Here is an 18,378-nt window from a genome sequence, read left to right on the forward strand (position 1 = left end):
CAGGTCAGATGAAAAGAGCTGCATGTGCTGGGAACTCGGTTGATATATAAAATACTGACTGAATTTGCAGGTACTATACTATCACTGTTCTGATACCAAGGTTATGGATGCCTTAGAGTGGAAGGATACAAGCAGCAATTAATTCTTCCCCTTTGGGATAAATTCAGATACTGTACAGAAGGCAAGTGACTGCCAGGAAAGGGATCATATTGCAAAAACTGACATGTAAAAAATTAAGAGTGTGGGATTTTCAATCTAATTCCCAACACAATCCACCATCAGTCAGCAGCAATAAATGGCTCTTCTGAAAAATCTGCAAAATAAGTTGTCTCATTTCCATACCTGCATCATGGACACAAAGATAAGCAGAGAAACCAAACTATCCTCTCTCACACCAGTGGAGGTATTCCCTTACAGAGGGAATGGCAGCAGGATAAGGAGGATGGGTACCTATGCTGTGGACACACAGGCAGCCCCATGTTCCAGTGTAGAACCTTTTGCTACTGGCAATTTAAGTATCAGATGCTACAGATGTCTTTCCATCTCTCTATCCAGAATTATTCAGAATGTTCCACCAACACATGGAAAGATCAAAATCCAAAAGGTAAGGCAAAGCATGAAAAAAGAGTGAATTTGCATACATATGACACATCAGTTTTATAGTTAGTTTTTTATGCTGGCTTGAAAAGGGAGAAGGAGAGAACTAGGTTTGTACAAGTAGCAGATGAAAGAGAAAGCTGTGTTTTCCAGCACCTCAGAATCCTGGACAGTGAGCACACGCTCTGGTATCTCATCATCTGTAAGAGTCGGTTCCCAGACTTCCTCTTGGAGATCAAGCTGTGTTAAGATTTCCTGGATCCTCAGGTTCCTTTCCTTGACCCTTGCTATCTCCTGCTCCTTCTGTCGAGCCACTATGTCAAATTCCTTGTTAAAGGCAGTTTTCACTCTGTAAATGATGTCCTGAAATACCATACAAGGAAATGGTGACAGCGCTATGTTTCTATTTCATGCCTGTACACTGCTCACCAACCAACCACAACACGAAACACAAAGCACACGTGTGAAAACTAGTAAACCTCTTCTAACCCTAAAGGTAAAATTCTGGTTCTGTTAAGCATGTGAGTGAAAAAATAAGGAGGACAGACTGGCAAACTCTTTTATTATCTCTTTCTTCTGTTATCCTAGAAATATTCCATTTCTTTTCTGCCGTTTCTTTTTTGTCTTTTCCAAAGTTCCCTATGAAAAATGCATTCTCTTAGTCTATATCAATTAGATTAAAAAATTAGTCACACTTTGCTTCGTAGCATGAACTCTGAACGAAGTAGCTGTCCTGAAGAAAAATATATAATTAAAGATGCTATCATAATGCCAGATACAAAGAAGCAGAATTAAGGTCATGTGGGCAACCTTTATTTAATTATTTCTTGGATTTTGATTGCTTCTGCAATCTTAATGTTCTGGCAATGTGACTGTCTGACTGGAACAGCATTATACTGCACATATTTAATGTACCAATGAAATTAATAAGTAAGGCAAGATACAAGCGTGTGAAACAAACCAGAGCCCAGATAATCATTTTATAAGGTCTGTAATCTAAATAGGTATATTCTTTCTTTAGTCTAAATGATTTCAATGAGGAGAATTGGATTATTGAAAAAGAAAAACATGCATCTGTTCTGTTATGTCTATTAAAGAGAATGAAATATGACTGGGTTGAATTAAGTTATTAAGGTGCATCTTTCAAGATGTCTACCTGCTTACAATGTGTGCCACAATAAGTACCTGTATGCCTGATTGCTTAACCTATTTCTGACACTACTGGTAATAGGGCAGATGAGATAAAATGTGGCAGGAAGGGGGAAAATGGCTGTACTCATTTACTAAACTCCTATAATTCATGTTAAACCCACTATTTTCTAATGACAGTATGCCAGATTCATATATCGGGGTGGACTGAACTGGAACCACTCTTCCATTGAATCTTTTTGGTATACAAATGCCAAGGTTAAAAAATGCAATGATGTTTGACTGCACACTGCTACTCAACCTCTGCTCCAAGGCTGAATTCAGCCTCATAGAAAATGAACCTCAATAAACAGAAATGCATAGTGTAGCATGCAGGATACATAAGAAACCCATCTTATTGCAGTGCCAAATGACAATGGGAGTTTATCCATATTCTGCATTAATATGGCATTTTGCAGCACAAAGGATCAAAAAACACATTATAAACAATGCCTGAGATCCTGCAGTTTGATTCCCTGCAGGCAGGGTGTCAGACTGTGCCGAGAGCTACATAGCACAGCACAGGTGCAGGGGTACACTTATGCCAATAGTCTAGGGATTCTGGACCTTTGCTCTACTCCCATGAAATGTAGTGATGGCACTGATGTAGGGAGCAAAGGACCAAGGACACTGCACCACTTCCAACTTAAAAAAAATGCTAATGGCATCTTGGAAGCCCATATGAAGCAGAAAAGGCCTTGTTCCTTTGAAGGGCTGGTGCAAGGGATGCCTAGTCCCTGTTTCTTCCCCGCTTATTTTAAATCCCAGGGATATTTGCTGTTTTTATACTTCTTGTGTGACTGAAGAGATCTGCTTCCCTCAGCTCTGGGTGACAAAGTTGAAGGGCTGAGCTACCCTGAGGATGTGCTGAACCCAGTACAGTATTCTAACCAGCTCCAACCTGGCACATGGCAGAACATCCTCAGACACAAAACTATTCTGTAACTTTTGTTAACTTTTATAAAATGGTTGTGATAGCAGGAATAGACCTGATGGTAGGGAGAGCAACTGATGTTTTTACTAAATGATGAAGACAGGGTTTTAAGCATGGACAGAACAGTGAGTCAAGAGGAACGGGATACTGTGGGAGGGCTCATCCTTTCTTTCCCTTAGCAGGACAGTATACTGCTGAGAAAAAAATCCAACAACAATTCTGACTGGCCAAGAACCTGTATGTGTAATAATATCAATGCAGCAATGAATTTTTATGGAGAGATCACCTGCAGTAAAATTATCTGATTAATCTTCTGCTCTCGGGTGTGCAGATCCATTTGGGGATACAGGACAGCTGTATCTCCACCATACTGACTACTCAGGCTCCCTATCAAGGCAATGGGTGTGGTCTCATCAGCCACCACATCTTCTTCTACTTTCTCTCCTTCCTCTTTCGATGACACTGTCGGAAGCTGAAACTCAATAATCTCCTTCCGAATCTGAATATCCAAAAACACAGTAGATTAATCACTTAGACTAATACTCCTATCTCTTTAGGCAGGGTTGTTCAACTGGTGGCCTAAAGGGGTTAAGTTGTGGCTCTGGGATCCCAGCTGGCTGCCACTCCTCCTACTGTTGCAGCTGGAGTCTTCAGGCTTTCCCTTCCTACCCTGGTGCAGCCCTGCCAGGGTGCAACACAGTGTCACTGGCATAGGGCAGGGCACTCAGGTTGAAGTCAGGGCTGCAGTGTGCAGTGCAGTGTTGGTGGGGAGCACCATATGTAGGCGCATGGTGTAGCACTGAGGAGCCATGCAGGCATGCACTGCAGCACTGGGGTCAGGAGTCCCCATGGGGTTACTGGTGTGGTGGGTTGGGGGAAGCGTGCAGGTGCCTGCTGCAGCACGGGGAGGGGGTGTGGCTGCATGGTGCAATGGGGGTCATCCACATGGTGTAGAACCCAGAGGCCTGTGACCCTCAGTGGTACAGCCTGCAGGGCTTGCAGACCATGAGGTACGTGGCCCCTGGCTGCTTAGAAGTTTGATAGCCTTGTCCTTAAGTCTGGCTAAGATATCTGTGGAGAAGACCCCATGCTAAAATACACTTCTACAGTGCAGGAATTGTTGAACATTGTACCTTAAGATCAGCACACTCAATCTTCTTTAACTGCAGGACCTTCTCCAAAGTCTCCAGCTCTTCTTTACCACGTTCCTTCATAGGATAATTTTTTACCTCATAAGCTGCATGGAAGCACTTGTAGAATGGGAGGGAATTAAATAAAAAGTTATACTTAAACATTGGCCACCTGATTGTTCTGTACCTAGACAATAAACGGCTACAGTAAGTCCCTTTATTGTTATGAATAAAACTGAGGAATAATCATGAATAGGACAATATTGTAAGGTCTTCAGATGTTATCAGATACTTTATTTTAAATATTTGGACATTTAAAAAAAGGAAAAGCTTTTTTGAGTGCATGATCTTGTCCACCTTACTGAAATTAGGGTATAGGATTGAGGCTGGCATTATCCTTGGGGTCTTTCTGAGTGTTTCTGACACTCCCTTCCTTGTGTTTTTGTGCAGTAGTAGTTACACTAGCTGCATTTAGAAATATCATAGATTTTTGCTTTGGTAAAACCTGAAGGAAAGGCCAATATGCACCTTTAGGGGCTAACTAAAAAAGATATATATATATAGAGCACAAGCTCTCATAAAATCAAGTTCACGTCATCAGATGACCAACACTTATGTGAGAAACTCTGTATGAAAGGATTTTGTAACAGCATGGTATTACATAGATGCTTTTTATCAGAAAGAAACATTTCCCTTGAACTCAGAGCTATCAGGGTTCCAAGCTCAGGTCGCTAAATGAAAGGCTCATATGTGCTTTGCGAAGCAACAACTTCTTTCCCAGACACTCTGCAAGCCAGAATTGTAGTAACTTTTCTCCATACTGAGCTCCAGTACTTTCAGGATTCAAACTACTGTTGGGAAAAGCAGGAGATGAAGTGGTGGTAGAAGTTACCTTAATTGCACGTCCTTTGACAGACATGGAGTCCCAGCACTGCTGCTTGAGAACATCACGCAAATAGCAGTTGGCAAGATTCTCCATCTCAATCTCCTTCCTTACCTTTAAGGTATATAGGAAAACAAGGAGGGGATGTAAAATAAAGCAGTTTTCAGTGGGTCCCCCAACAAAATCCCACAGACATAACACATGCTCCTGCTCTGCACACTACAAAAGGGGAACAAAGGTGGAGAGTACAGAAGTTGAATGTAGACTTTGCCATCTTGGGCTTGTTGAGACGTGTTCCAGCCAGTCTCTCCTGCGGATGGACCACAGGGATATGGACAGACAATCCAGAGAAGGTTCCACAAGGGACACCTATCACCCTCAGTAATGGTGGTTGTGAGGGCTCACAGAGTTCAGGTGCAGCTCCCATAGACACTATCCAAAAGGAACTTGAACTTGTGCACACTGGGATATGCTCAGCTGCCATGGAATATGTATGGACAACCACTTGAGGAAGAATAATTGTATTTAGTACAACAATAAATAAGGATGCCAAAATGTAGTTGCTCTGCAGGTGCTCCACACAGAACTATGACCCTCTAGTCCACTGATGAACATTCAGAAGTAATCAACCAAATTCATTCTAGTGAGATAACTCCAATTGATAATATTTTAATGGTATTCAATCACATTTGAACTGCTTCTCAACTTAATGTATGGCAAATGTTTTTGCTCTTTTCTTATTATTCCTTCCCTTTATTTCACTTTTATCAATCTAAACTTTTCCATCTTATTTAACCTACCCTGGCCACTTCCTGTTCACTCTCCAGTTGCAGCCTTTCTTGTTCTTCTGCATCCAGATTGAACTCCTGCTGATCTAGTTTCTCAATCTCAGGCACTTGTTCATTTTCATGCATCATTTCCTGAATCTTTTTTTTAAAGAAATGCAAGGCGTAAAAGTTATTATTTACAAAAATAGGAGAAATGTTTGTCAGAGAAAAGAGGTTCAGTAAATTACCAGATTTTTACTTGCCTTCATGTGAATTTCACGATTTCTGGGTGAAGGCCTTGTATAAAGATAGAGGTTTAGGGGTATGTGACTCTTTCCTCTTCTCTTTTTAAGCTGATTTGGTTGCGATATTTTAAATTAGTAGCTGGTTTTCTTTTAAGAATAATGATACATTATATAGCATTCTTAGTCCTCTGTTTGTACTTTTGTATGGTTGTCTTAGTTCTCCTCTCTACCCTGGGGCCTCTCTGAATTTATAAGATCATAGGAAAATAGGGTTGCATTTATAAGATCATAAAGTAGAATAGGAAGGGACCTCATGAGTTTATGTAGTCCAGCTCCCCTAAGTCTTAATTTATATAAGTCAAATACCTTCCAAAATACAAGTATAAGTTTGCTATCTTTCTGTAGAGGGAATTGTTTCATTATGTTACACTAATGCTACGTGTGTAAATGTGATTAACAATAAATTTCTATTTATAGAGACTGTAAAAATGACAGTCCCAAAATGTAACCTATCTAAAAAGTGAAAAACCTTTGCTAAGGGTATGAACAGATGAACAAGTTATGTCAAGTTAAAAACGGGGACACTTACTACCTGTTCACTGTTCCACAGTAACAGTTTCACGACTCTGTTCCTATCCATGCGAAACAGAAGCTTAACCAGGAAAATGACTTATTCCGTGACTTTCTGCAAGCCACTTCTGTAAAAGGCAGATTGTGGTACCAGTGATTCAGGATCAAAAAGCTACATCATGGACAGAAGAACAAACTATACAGAATTAACAGGGCGATTAGAAAACCTCTTCATACCTTCAGTGCCCCAGTACTGCTTTCACTTCCTGCATAAGTAAGAGCTGACACACAAAACAATTACTTTTGGAACAACTAACGCATGGTAACTCTCTTCTCCTTTAACTTGATATAATTAGGGCCTATGCTATGTGACAGTTCAAGACCAACATATTTCAGGATGATCATATTGATCCCAGTCTCTGCAAGGCACTAAGTTTCCAGTATCTTCAACACTCACATACTTCAAGGAGATGTGAGGGGAGGTATACACTTCCAAGATAACATTGCCAGGTAGGGGCCTTCTTTGTGAGCTTAGTTCTCTTTTCAGTCTCTATGGGCATTTGTATTTTAGTGCTCTACAGTCCTTGCAGTGAAAAGGCAAGTAGAATGGTGCACATATACACTAGTGAATCAAAGTGAGACCAATTCTAAGGCACTACCTTACTCCCCTGTTGGCAGCAGTCCACGGGTTCAGCAACATCAGTATGTGTGCACTGAGCAAACAAACAGGAGCTGGCTGGTGCACTGGGAGTTTGGCTGCACAAGATACAGAGCTGGCACAAATAATGCTCTCTCTAGAACAAGGAGGAATAAGGAGCCCCTTTGATACCTGACTGACTTACAAACTGGTTCCTGGTATGCGCCATTGGCGGTATACCTATAAGTTGCTCTAGAGCTCTGAGGTAGGTTTAATCAAACTCAAGCTGGCAGCCTGAATCAATATCCCTGTGTGAGTGACTTGTAAATGATTTCAAACACTCACAGTTTTACGAAGGCTTTTAATTCCTTTTTTCAGCTCTTTTTTCTTGTCAGCAAACTTCTCGGTCTCTTCTTCGATAGCCTGACATATAATAAATATGTTACTGAAGGATGAAAATAGATGGGGATAATAAAAAAGAAGAATTGAGTAAAACTAACATTACTGGCAGGGAAAACAAACAGAGTAAAAATTCCCAAAGGGGGTATTAATTGAAACAACAAATGATAGAAACAAACAGAGGAAAAATTCCAAAAGGGGGTATTAATTGAAACAACAAATGATACTGCCCCACAAGTACCTTTGTGGGCCCAAGCCCAAAATTCTTATTCCCAGGAATCTTCCTTCTGAAGCCTACAGGCTTGCTCAGAGGAACAAAGACTCAGCAAAACCACCTACAAGAGCTCTCCAAAGTGGAGGTTATATTTACAAATTCAAAGTTTTGTTGCTACACATTTCATTTGGGCTAATTAAAAAGAAAAGGAAAAGAACAGGTGGTACCGATTCAGGAAGAGATGGAGACTTTGAACTGTGGGGGTAGGGAGCAGTCTCACTGCTGAAGCAATACGTCTTGCTCACCTCTACTATGAGCACATCAACCCCAGAAATGAGCATGCCAGAAACACAGGTTTTGTACATGGTGCCAGGAGTGACCCCCTGGTGTCTTCATCACCTCATTTTGGGGGTTGATGGGCACAGAAGAGGAGTGGATGGATAGAGTTTACTGCCTCTGCAGTGAGATGGCACTCTCCTCCTGTTGCCACCTACCCATGGGCTCCAAAGTCTTCCTTGTTAAACGTTCAGGTGAAATTTTACAATTCCCCTGAATCTCAGTGATTCTGGATTTTGTTTCTTCCACTCTCCTTTACAGTGAATTCACAATTTCATGATGTGCAGCTGCCCTGATAGAAGCTGAATGGGGATGACCTGGAGGTTCTTAAGCTTTTAACCAACACAGGTGAGGAAGGCGCTCTACCCCCAGGTGCCTCAGGCAGCCATTCCCAAGATCATCCAGGGAAGATGATGATATATGCAGACATTTCCTTTGCTTTCTTTCCTTGTCCCAACCCAAACACAGACAGTATACACAGTAATGGCTAATATTGGAACCATTTTAGAAAATTATACATACTAACAATAAAAGCAGTTGCTCTAAAGAACACGGATCTCAATCTTCTCTCTTCCCACGCTCAGGTTAGGGAGACATTTTTGTTTTCCAAAATTGATCCTTCAGTCACATTGTGAGTGTCCCCTCAGCCTTGGCCTGCTATACCTTCAGGAACTCTTAAATTTTACATCAAAATCCTGAAGACTGATTTAACAATGCTGTGGAATTTAGAATGATCCACGTGAACAAGGGGATTCAATTGGCTGGTTTGCTATTGATTCGCATATGTGATATTTTAAAAAATGGCTTTATGAGCTTGTGCAGCAAGCATATTTGCCTGCCAGATGGCTCCAGTTGTCAAAGTCATGTAACCATTATGGTTGGTAGTGCTCAAACACAGAGCAAATGGGTAGCTCCCGTTCAAGGGAGCTTGCAGTTATGAGCCAAGAGTTTCAAAAAGCAGTCAGTGATTTTGGTTGGCATGCTCAACCAACAACTTGGTTTTCCAAAAAACTTAGCATGCTGTGTCTGAAAAATCAAACCATGAAAGAGAGTCAAGTTTGGCACCCAGAAATTGAGTCTCCTCACAAAACACTTGTCACTTTTGAAACCCTGTCTTGATTAGGTCCCTGTTCTATAAAAGCACCTTCTGTATTTTCTGTTTCATCCATGTCATTTCACCAATGCTGACTGAGTTCAAGTTAATGAAGCTTTCATCTTCATCTGTCAACTCCACACTTGGTTGCTTCTGCAGTTTTTCCTGAAATTAAACATTTCTGAGAGACATTTACATATTCATGTCCACAATGTCCGGTGCAGACAATACACATTCCACACGTACATTTATTCATGCATTTCGGGCCTTTTATAGAAAATTGCCTCAACTATATGAGAGTTCAGAGAAACGAAAGGAAATGTAATACTTCAAATTGAAGAACTCTGGTAAATAAAAATTCTTAAGGAATCCTTTGCCAAAATGGATACTAAGTAACTCTTATGTTGGGGCTTGATTCTGCAAAGCAAACGACTACTACAGTAAATAATCCCAGTGACTTCCAATGTGATTTTGTGTGCAGAATTGGAAAAACTTGTATTGCATCATCACCTCTCAAACTCTGGCTAGGAGAAAAGCCACAACTTTACACCTCTTGTGGAAAAAAAATGATGTTAATAAAAATCAATGGTGTATGGCATATTTGAACAGATCTAGATAACTGGAGAATGTGTGAGCACATTGTTCCCACAAATGGTGCTCATTTTCATGACAATTCTGTTCCAGGATAAAGAACTCAATTTTGATTATAGGTCAAACCTCAGGGGATCTCCCCTCCTTTCCTATTAGCTTGTTTAGAGGCAGAGACCTTGCTCAGGATACAGCTGCCTTTGCCTCTTCGTAATGGTGGATCAAGCTTTGCCTCGAGTATTTACATAATCAAATCTTTTCCTCATTTCTTTTAAAATATTTTCTTTTATGTATTTCAATTTTTTATGAAGTTTAAACACCTTGTGTCCCTTTTCAGAGGATAACGGCAGAATGGATTTTGAAGCAACATGCCAGTCTCTCATAGATTTTAGAACATTATTTTCATTGTATATGGAGTTGTTCAGAACAGCAAGAGTGGATTGCCAATACTCATCAGCTTCCTTAATGTCATCGTCTCCAGTCATCCTGCTAAAAAAGGGGGAAACGGGCATGGTTTATTTCTGTATATTATGCAAAAGAACGAAGAACTTTAAACCCCTTGTTACAATACATTAATCTGGTAAAAATAGAGTTTCTATTCCATAGGAAGTTCCAATATTTCACCATTTTTTCATCCATCTTGGGACAAAAGTCAAAATATTGACATTTGTCTGAACAATTTTGACCTGAAAATTTCAAACATTTTGTTTCAACATTAAAAAAAAATAATCAAAATATCATGTTTTAATATTCCCCAAATAAACACACTTTGGTTCAGGTTGGGTCAACACTAATCTCTGCATCTGCCTGAGCAGTTATAATTCCTTATCCTTCATACTGCAGTGCTCTGTTCAGGAGCCAGCTTCAATGACAAGGCTTCATTTCTCAAGAGACACTGTGGTCTCTCCCTGTGGCTGAGGCTTTGCAGTGCCACACAGGATTTTTGTGTATCCATATAAATATGAATCTAGTGGGCTTCTGACTAATTTGGGGCTATTAGGGAGCTTGTGTGAGTAGTACTCATTGGAGTACAGCGATCTCAACGTGATTCCTATGCACAGGTCTTAAATGCATTCATTAGGAGTATGAGTAGGTTCCCTGTTTTGAGGTATATTTCAACCCCAAACTTTTAATTGTAACCTTTCAATACCATCACATCACTTTCTACATCACAGTTGAAACCACAGATTACTGCAAACAGACACTTCAGTTCAGCTATAGCACAAATTCTCAGTACAGAGCATCAGATTCCTATGGGTTAAAACTACTCTCCCTTTCCTATAACTGGTTGGGAGAGGGATCCTTGATTTGATTGACCTGCAGTCATGCCCTACAAAAGACCAAGAACCAGTGAAATATTTTAGTCCTTCCTGAAATATATATTTTAATTGCTTTAATGCTAACAAAATGATTAAACTGCAGCACTGGACAGAATGAGTATGTCATGATTAGATATGAATATTGATATTTAAAAATGTAACTGCTAACAGTGCACTCATACTAATTCCAGAATACCTTCAGGTAGCCTAAGGTCAATAATTTATTTCCTTATCTTGTTTTCCTTTTTAAGTGTTTAGCTTTTTTATTCTACAAACATCTGCCTTCTCCAGGGTTTTACATTTTATCCTTACGGTGCTCTATATAACTAATCTCGAAGGTAGACATAAGCCTGAACTGTAGGCATAGCAAGACTGATCAGCTTACTCAGGTGATGTCAGCTGTCTGCTGAGCGTTCAAGTTTGGTAACTCAAACCTGCTGTTCCAGATTGTATATTACAGTATTCAATTGTACAAAAGATAATAAAACTGTCACATAATGAAACAGATTCTACTAAAGGCATTTAATTGAATGCAGAGATTAGCTTGTCTAGTCACTAGTATTTACACTATCAGTATTTTCTATCGCCTTATACGTACTTCCATTTCAGACACACAAGGGCACCATCCTCTACACCACTGATGAGCATGGACTGGCCATCCTTTGAAAATGCCAAGGATCTGATTCCACCTCCCTGATATGAATGGCAATGTGCCTGAGCAAATGTTTCCTGGAAGAGTTACAGGTGCATTATCATGTCAGGAGCAAATAGATTGTTATTGAAAAGCTTTTCTCTAAAATTATATTGCTGTGCTTCCTCATCTAACATGCTCCTCTGTTTTAGAATAAACCTTTATCCAGAATGTCACTAAGAGCCACACACCATAGCAGAACGTGTGGGTTTAAACATTTGACCGAGTTTCGACTACAGCTTTGAGGTAAGCTGTTGGGATGGAAGCAGTAGGCTGATTCTTCAGATTAGTAGCAACATTATCTATCCAGTAACTTACTGCGTAAAAATGTAAGCAGGAAGTGATCATAGACAACTTCTGAAAACAAAAGACTGGCACAAAAAAAGTCACATTTGTCACATACATAATCCCATTTCCTTTTTGTTCTTCAAACTCAGCACACATTTCTCTGTAAGATTTTACATTTGCTTTCATTAAATGATTCCATGCAGTTTAGCAGGAGAGCTGTTAACATTTCTCCGCCGCTCTAATCAATACAGGTGCAATGTGCTGATGCCTACCAAAGTAGCAGCATCACGGATAAACAAAACTCCATCCTCCGCCACTGAGGCCAACCACCGGTTGTCGGGAGACAAAGAGAGGAACCCTCGTCCAGACTGGTTGCTTTGTATTCTTTCCTCCGAGAAAACAACTGTTGGGTCTTTCAAGATTTTCTGTCAATGATACAAAAATATCAGACAACAAATCAGATGGAAGAAATACAAACAGCAAGCTAGGTAAAACTGAATGACAATAATGACAAGTAGCTTATTGCAACGTGAAGGGTTTTGCAAAAGGTATAAGCTAGGGGTTGAGAAAAACTGGTATTGTGATACAGTTCTCATCCTCTGTCATTACCAAAAGGCCTATACCGGATGTTTTAGGAACTGTGATCACGGGAGACACCTGACTTGAAACCTCATCGCTCAGACAGGGAGAGGCTACTTGCAAACTTTTCTTCTCAGAAGCCCTCAACTTTGGAAATGAGCTTTTTACTTGGTTTACAGTAATGCAAATCTGTTAGCCTGCCAGGACATAGTTCACGGGAGTCCATCTCTTTCTTCCCAGGTGTTTGGATAGGTGTGGGGGAAATGATGGCTAGAGTTTTGATTGGAGGGGGTGTTATTTTTGTGGGGAAAAAGTCCCCATTTTGTTTTCTGTCTGATTTTCTGAATTGGAGAAATTATTGAATTATTCTCATTTGTGGCACATAGCTAGAGATCTGGATAGGCACCTTTTCACTGAACCTAATTAGAGTCCAGGATCCTGACAAAAGGAAGAAAGGAGAGCAAGAGAGTATGGACCCTGGACTTCAGAAAAGCAGACTCTGGCAGGATCCCCTGGGAGGCCTCTTTGAGGGGGAAAGGAGTCAAGGAAAACTGATTGTATTTTAAAGAAACCTTACTGTGGGCACAGGAACAAATCATCCTGATGTGCAGGAAGAATAGCAAGTACGACAGATGACCAGCTTGGCTTAGATAACTCTTTGGTGAGCTTAAACACAAAAATGGAAGCTTACAAGAAGTGGAAGCTTGGAGAGATGACTAGGTCATTAGTAATCAGTATAAGAATATTGCTCGGGCATGTAGGGATGAAGTTAGGAAGGCCAAAGTGCAATTGGAGTTGTAGCTAGCAAGGGATGTGAAGGGTAACAAGAAGGGTTTCTGCAAGTATGTCAGTAACAAGAGGAAGGTCAGGGAAAGGGTGAGTCCCTTACTGAATGGGGGAGGCAACCTAGTGACAGATGATGAGGAAAAGGCTGAAGTGTTTAATGCCTTTTTTACCTTGGTCTTCACAAGCAAGGTTAGTTCCCAGACTACTGTGCTGGGCAGCACCAGTTTGGGGACAGGTGAGAAGACCTCAGTGGTGAAAGAACAGGTTAGGGACTATTTAGACAAGCTGAATGTGTACAAATCCATGGGGATAGATTCAATGCATTAGACGGCCCTGGCGGAGTTGGCTGATGTGATTGAAGAGCTACTGGCCATTATCTCTGAAAACTCGTGGCAACTGGGGAAGGTCCCAGAAGACTGGAAAAGGGCAAATATAGTGCCCATCTTTAAGACAGGGAAAAAGGAGGATCCAGGGAACTACAGACCAGTCAGCCTCACCTCAGTCCCTGGAAAAATCATGGAGCAGGTCCTCAAGGAATCCATTTCTGAGCACTTGGAAGAGAAAAAGGTGATCAGGAACAGTCAGCATGGATTCACCAAGGGCAAGTCAAGCCTGACCAACTTGATTGTCTTTTATGATGAGATAACTGGCTCTGTAGATTAGACGAAAGCAGTGGACATGATATACCTTTACTTTAGCAAAGCTTTTGATATGGTCTCCACAGTATTCTTGCAAGCAAGCTGAGGAAGTATGGGTTGGATGAATTGACTGTAAAGTGAATAGAAAGCTGGCTGGATCGTCAGGCTCAATGAGTAGTGATCAATAGCTTGAGGTCTAGTTCGCAGCAGGTATCAAGTAGGGTGCCCCAGGGGCTGGTTTTGTTCAATGTCTACATCAATGACCTGGAAGGTGGCATAGAGTGCACCCTCAGCAAATCTGTAGATGACTTAAAGTTGGGGAGACTGGGAGATTAGCTGGAGAGGCTAGGATTCAGAGAGACCTAGACCAATTGGAGGATTGGGCCAAAAGAAATCTCATGAGGTTCAATAAGGACAAGTGAAAGTCCTGCACTTAGGACAGAACAATACCATGTATTAGTACAGGCTGGGGGCTGACCAGCTGGGCAGCACCTCTGCAGAAAAAGACCTGAGTCACAGTGGACAATAAGCTGAATATGAGCCAGCAGTGTGCCCTTGTTACCAAGAAGGCTAACAGAATACTGGGCTGCATTAGTAGGAGTGTTGCCCACAGATCAAGGGAAGTAACTATTCCCCTCTACTCTGTACTGGTGAGGCCACATCTGGAGTTGTATAGTGCCCCCCCACCCCCTTCCAATACAAATGATGTGGACAAGTTGAAAAAAGTCCAGCAGAGGACAATGAAAATGCTAAGGGAGCTGGGGCACATGACTGATGAAGAGAGGCTAAGGGAACTGAGCTTATTTAGTCAAGAGAAGAGAAGATTGAGATTGAGCCTTCAACTCCTGAAGGGTGGTTCAAAAGAGAATGGAGCTGGACTGTTCTCAGTGGGAGCAGATGACAGAATGAGGAGCAATGGGCTCAAGTTTCAGCAAGGGAAGTTTATGTTGGATATTAGGAGGAACTTTCTCACTAGGAGGGTGATGAAGCACTGGAATGGGTTACCTAGAGAGGTGGTGGAATCTCCATCCTTGGAGGTTTTTGAAGTCTGGCTTGACAAAGCCCTGGCTAGAATGATCTACTTGGGCTGGTGCTGATTTAGCAGGGAGTTGGACTAGATGGCCTCCTGAGGTGCCAACCCTAATTTTCTATTAATCTAATTCAGGGGTGGGCAAAATGTGGCCCGGGGGCCGGATGCAGCCTGCTAGGCCATTCTATCCGGCCCACAGGGCCCCTATAAAATGTAGAAAATTAATATTAATCTGCCCGGGGCTGCCTGTCATGCAGCCCTCGATGGCTTTCCGAAACTCAGTAAACGGCCCTCTGCCCAAAATAACTGCCTGCCCCTGAAATTATTTAGAACTAGCTGAGACTAAGCCAGACTAAAATGATGCAGATTGTCTTAGGAAAGAAATGAGGAAAGCAGTATGATTCCTCAGCATCCAAAGATTAAAAAGGGACAATGTCTTGGTCTTGAGAAAGGACTGATATTAAAAATAAATACATTTTAAAAATCAGGTGTCAGTTATAATGCAGGTACAGTATGTACTGTTTAAAACATACACAACGCTGAAATGATCTCTCTGGGAAGGTGATAGCCTGCGATGCATTTCTCTCAGGCTGAACTACTGCAGTAAGCACCACATAGGCTTCCACAAAGGATTGACCTGTTACATGAAGGTAGCAAAGAATGATGCAATTTGAATAGTTTATGCAGTAGGAAGCACGGATTTTGCTTATTTGCTATTCCATTCACTTCACCCATTGCTTTCATTGGAAGATAACAGTATTTTATCACTACCCAAAAAATGGCATGAAAAACATACCTTGCTGGCAAGATTGTATTTACAGATGAAAGGTGCATGGCTACAGTAGCCATATATGGTGCCATCCTTCTGCCTGACTGCTGAGCTCAGTGGGTAATCCAGTTCGTACTGCTGCTTCTGAATGACGTTCTCTTTTAGCAGGCCTCTTTCATCAACACACTCATCATTGTCTATAGGATTAAAAGAGATAAAAGCTGGAAGCGAGACACTATCAATAGAGTAGCTACTTCCTCCTTTAAAAGAAAATAGTGGTTATGAAAGTCAGCTAATCTCAGCAGGGGGAAGCATTATCTAATACTCCAAGCAGAGGGCTGGGAGCCAGGATTTCCAGTTTTAACATTGTCTCTGCTAGTTTATCTACGCTGCACCTGTCCAGGACAGGGGTGACTGGGGAACACCTGCCCCTGAGCTCCCACATCACAAAACAGCGTTTTAATCCACAAACCAGACAGAGTACTAACCTATCTGTTGTCCCTAGGCAACAAAACAGCTGAGAGAGAAAGCATCCAGGCAAAAAAAGGGAGAACAAGTAAGTCCCGTTAAGATGTACATGTCTTACACAGGCATAGTAAGACGGAAACAGAATTCCAAGCGGAAAGAGCCATCGTAGCATGGTTAAAATTCCCTACGGGAATGAATGGAGACATGCATCAGCTGTGTAACAGAGGCTCTGCTTCTGGAGATGTCTGAGAGCTGCCCACTGAAATGAATGGGAGAACTGTGCAGTTCTGCAGAGCAAAGTGGAATTCACCACCAGGGGCACAAAAGCTGTGTACTAACTCCCCACTGAAGGAATAACAGGACTACATGTCTACCCACATGAAGTAGAGATGCCTCCCCAATTCTGATAGTGTATGCTAAGACTTTACCAGCAGCCTCGTTAGAAATCTACTGAGTGAAAAACAAATAGGGTTTGCCTTTAAAGTCAATTCTAACTCCCTCCTTTTTCTAATACTGTACGTTTTTTCAGTGCTTTTGCTGTAATAGCCTTAAGTTTAAATGCTTTAAAAAACATTGCTTTTTGTGTACTCCAGTGGATCTATGGATAGACAGAAAGTCATTATTATACATTATATATTAACTTCTAATGTTTCCTGTAATAATGTAGATGGTCCCTAGTAATCCACTGTAAATCTGGTGGGATAACAGTAATTCTTCTTTCCCATCTTCGTCTCTTTTTGCTGCCCAGATCTGCTGTTCTGTGTTATGTGTTTGTATAGTGCCTAGTGTGACAGGTCTCCATTTGTGGCAGACCCTTGGGCACTACCATAGTGAACACAATTAAAAATAATAATTGTTTGGTGGTGGCATTATGATACCAGAGATAAATTACCTCTCCCTCTCTTCTCTCCCTACTTATTGCCTTTCTTGTCTCCTCAATTCATCATGAATCATGAGATTTAGGGAAATCTCCAGACAATCTTATTAGAAATCCTGTAGCAGGATGATGCATATAGTAGATAAAACTAATTAGACTGGTAGCCCTTTGTGCAAGGGACTGCAGTAGCATGTGCAAGTTTGAAAGGAACACCACAGAAAAGATGCATTTCATTTACCTATTGTGAGTGTTGACGGCAGACAAAAGATTTCCAGTCTTGCTCTTCTGATATCTACAGGACAAAGAAGTGCCATCACCTCAACTAATTCAGTGTCCTTATCATAAACTGTAGAAAGGCCAAGGATTTCGCTGCTCAACACTGAAAGCAGATGGAGACCAACACTTAAATTAGTTTACTGCATGAAATTTGTTCCCATTGGGGAACCATATAAAACAGAATAGGAACACTTAACAGTCTGATTTGCAAAGGTGCTGAATGCTCAGATCTGCAGATGAAGTAATCGGGACTGCAGATGCTCAGCACCTCTGGAATATCAGGTTTTTTATGCTCCAGGAAATTTTGAAACGGGAGTTCCTTTAATGAGGCTAAACCACCTCAAATTTCAGTACTGGCTACTCTGAACAGGACTGGGTAAAAGCCTAGCAGGGCTCTGATCCAGCTGGAAAATATCTGCCAGTTATTTAGAACCATAACCATGCAAATTTGGGAAGCATTCACTTTATGCCATTGCACACCAAGTCTAATTCTCAGGGATGTTGCAATCAATGAAGATCCATACATCCAAATATGACCATGGAATTCAAACAATAAAACAACATATTTTAGGCTCCGAGTTAAGACAAGGATACATACTACCCATGGTGGATCCAGCATTTACTAAAGGGGGGCATGGCACACTGCCCCTCAGAACATGAGGAGGTGGGGATTAGGCACAGCTGGAGCCCCAGGGAGAACTGGGCAGGGGACCAGTGTGCAAAGGGGGGACGGAGACAACCACCCCCACCCCCTGATGCTCCCAGGAGTGGGAAGGGGGATCCAGGGTTTCTCAATCTGTGGGCTGTTGAGAGTGGCTGTGTGGGGTGCTGGGATCAGCTGGAGACAGAGGCAGTAGCATGCAGGTTCCTCCTTCCAGCACCTGCTCCCCACTCGCCCCCACCAGCAATTCATAGATTCATAGATGTTAGGATCAGAAGGGACCTCAATAGATCATCGAGTCCGACCCCCTGCATAAGCAGGAAAGACTGCTGGGTCTAGATGACCCCAGCTAGATACTCATCTAACCTCCTCTTGAAGACCCCCAGGGTAGGGGAGAGCACCACCTCCCTTGGGA

At 41.6% G+C, this 18,378-nt stretch overlaps 1 protein-coding gene across 2 annotated transcripts in view; it reads right to left on the reverse strand.

The window, feature by feature from the left end:
• The window catches only part of CFAP43 (cilia and flagella associated protein 43), a 64,641-nt gene that overhangs the window by 15,695 nt on the left and 30,568 nt on the right, over positions 1 to 18,378 (reverse strand). For both annotated transcript variants that reach the window (XM_025201221.1, XM_025201220.1), the window contains 12 exons: positions 17,265 to 17,405; positions 15,709 to 15,878; positions 12,152 to 12,304; positions 11,499 to 11,629; positions 9,902 to 10,070; positions 9,045 to 9,158; positions 7,297 to 7,374; positions 5,533 to 5,658; positions 4,742 to 4,846; positions 3,853 to 3,969; positions 3,006 to 3,218; positions 754 to 960 (listed from right to left, as the gene is read on the reverse strand). In XM_025201221.1, the coding sequence (XP_025057006.1) occupies positions 754 to 960; positions 3,006 to 3,218; positions 3,853 to 3,969; positions 4,742 to 4,846; positions 5,533 to 5,658; positions 7,297 to 7,374; positions 9,045 to 9,158; positions 9,902 to 10,070; positions 11,499 to 11,629; positions 12,152 to 12,304; positions 15,709 to 15,878; positions 17,265 to 17,405 (1,724 nt within the window). The remainder of the gene's footprint in view (positions 1 to 753; positions 961 to 3,005; positions 3,219 to 3,852; positions 3,970 to 4,741; positions 4,847 to 5,532; positions 5,659 to 7,296; positions 7,375 to 9,044; positions 9,159 to 9,901; positions 10,071 to 11,498; positions 11,630 to 12,151; positions 12,305 to 15,708; positions 15,879 to 17,264; positions 17,406 to 18,378) is intronic.

This window comes from Alligator sinensis, unplaced genomic scaffold, assembly GCF_000455745.1.
Source record: "Alligator sinensis unplaced genomic scaffold, ASM45574v1 scaffold61_1, whole genome shotgun sequence".
Lineage (NCBI taxonomy): Eukaryota > Metazoa > Chordata > Crocodylia > Alligatoridae > Alligator > Alligator sinensis.